This window comes from Octodon degus, unplaced genomic scaffold, assembly GCF_000260255.1.
Source record: "Octodon degus isolate 3935 unplaced genomic scaffold, OctDeg1.0 scaffold00197, whole genome shotgun sequence".
Classification (NCBI taxonomy): domain Eukaryota; kingdom Metazoa; phylum Chordata; class Mammalia; order Rodentia; family Octodontidae; genus Octodon; species Octodon degus.
In genome coordinates, this window is record NW_004524773.1 from 1,638,096 (window position 1) to 1,640,008 (window position 1,913).

A 1,913-nucleotide genomic window follows, 5' to 3' on the forward strand; every position below is an offset into this window, starting at 1 on the left:
TGTAGTTCAAACTGGCCTTGAACTTACTCTGTAGCTCAGCTGGCCTCAAACGAGTGGGATCCTCTTGCCTCAGCCTCCGGAGTGCTAGGATGACAGGCGTGTGCCATCATGCCCAGCTAGATGTATTAGAAAGAGCCATTTCAGAAAGCAAATTATAGCCAGCTGTGGTGGTGCACACCTCTCATCCCTGCACCCAGGAGGCTGAGGCAGGAGGATCACTTTGAATGTGAGGTCAGCCTGGGATACATAGTGAGTTCATGGCCAGCCTGCTCTACAGAGGGAGACCCTATCTCAAACAACAACTAAAAAAGGTGTTTTCGTGGCCCGTAGATGGGGAGTATATGTTAATGTGTTTTGGGAGACGTGGACCACGACGGTGGAAGGTAGTAAAGCAGGAGTAGGGTGTAGATGAATGGCCCTGGGTTGACCTCAGCCTCCCCTCTCCTCCACAGAATGGGGGCAACCTGCTGTGTGCCGTGGACGAGTCCAACGACCACATACTGTCCGTGTGGGACTGGGCTAAGGAGGCCAAGGTGGTGGATAGCAAGGTGGGGTGAGCATCCTTGTCCCTCTTCTGTGGTACCCTGGGGACTCGGCCCATTCAGGGGTCAGGAATCACCATCAGATGGACTCCTGTTTAAGTCCTGCCTTTGTTATCTGCTGGCTGTGTGGCTTTGAGCAAATGACTTGCCCTTCCCAGCCTCAGTTACATCATCTGTGAAATGGGGACAATGGTACCATTGCCCTTGGGAAAAGGTTGGGTTAATGAGGCTTGGTAGGGCCCACTTGCCTGACCCAGTGCTAGAAAACTGGGTTCTAGATCACATAGCCCTCTGTTTAGGGAGGAGAAATGGTTGCGAAGTGAGCTCTTGAGTTAGACCAAGGTGAGTTGGATTGCCCGGTCCTGCCTCCTACTGTGCTTTAGTTTGCCTCACAGGAAAGGTCCAGGCCAGCAGGATGTGCAGTGCACGTCCTGCACAACTGTATGGGGCAGTCCTGCCTAGGGTGGGATGGTTAGACTCATAGTTCTGAGGTCCTAACTTGAAATCTCCCCAACCCCACGAAGTGCTCCAACGAGGCCGTGCTGGTGGCCACCTTCCACCCTACTGACCCCACCCTGCTTATCACCTGTGGCAAATCCCACATCTACTTCTGGAGCCTGGAGGGGGGCAGCCTGAACAAGCGGCAGGGCCTCTTCGAGGTGAGTGCCAGGGTATGGGCACCGACTGGGCTCAGGAGAGGCAGGCAGGGCCACCCAGGCAGATAGCAAGACAACCCTGGGGCTGAGAGGCTCAGCAGGGCAGGGGCACCGAGCTGGTGGCCTGTGTGAGCTCAGTGTCCTTACCTGCTCTTTGGAGGCAGAAGGAAAGAGAACCCTGTGGAAGGAAGAGGCCACTGCACCTGGCGGTAGGAACTGCTCAATAAACGGGTGTGGCAGTGGCTACAGTGGGCAGTCAAAGCGTGAGGGGCTGAATGGCTGAGCTGGACACTGAGCAGGAAGCCGGGGGTGCAGTGACCTCTGCCTTCCTCTGTCCCCAAGAGAAGGAGGTACTAGGGGGTGAGTGAGGTGCAGAGTGGAGTCAGCCAGGGGATGGGGCAGGGCAAGAGGGAGCGTGTGGCTGGGGACCTGTGCACTCCAGACAGGAGGTACGTGGGAGGAGTTTACCCCCCATGTCCCTCACACTCAGAACCAAAGAGAGGATCCCTGACCCGGGTCCTACCTCAGCCACACTCTGATGCGTCGCTTCCTCCTCCACTTTAGAAGCACGAGAAACCAAAGTATGTGCTGTGTGTAACCTTTTTGGAAGGTGGCGATGTGGTCACCGGAGACTCTGGCGGGAACCTCTACATCTGGGGCAAAGGTTAGTGTCACCCCATCTTTCTCTTCTTTTCTTTTAAAGATTTATTTGGTA

At 55.4% G+C, this 1,913-nt stretch overlaps 1 protein-coding gene across 3 annotated transcripts in view; it reads left to right on the forward strand.

The window, feature by feature from the left end:
* The window catches only part of Eml2 (echinoderm microtubule associated protein like 2), a 30,222-nt gene that overhangs the window by 12,214 nt on the left and 16,095 nt on the right, over positions 1–1,913 (forward strand). For all 3 annotated transcript variants that reach the window (XM_004644298.3, XM_023704464.1, XM_012517618.2), the window contains 3 exons: positions 453–548; positions 1,067–1,201; positions 1,763–1,862. In XM_004644298.3, the coding sequence (XP_004644355.2) occupies positions 453–548; positions 1,067–1,201; positions 1,763–1,862 (331 nt within the window). The remainder of the gene's footprint in view (positions 1–452; positions 549–1,066; positions 1,202–1,762; positions 1,863–1,913) is intronic.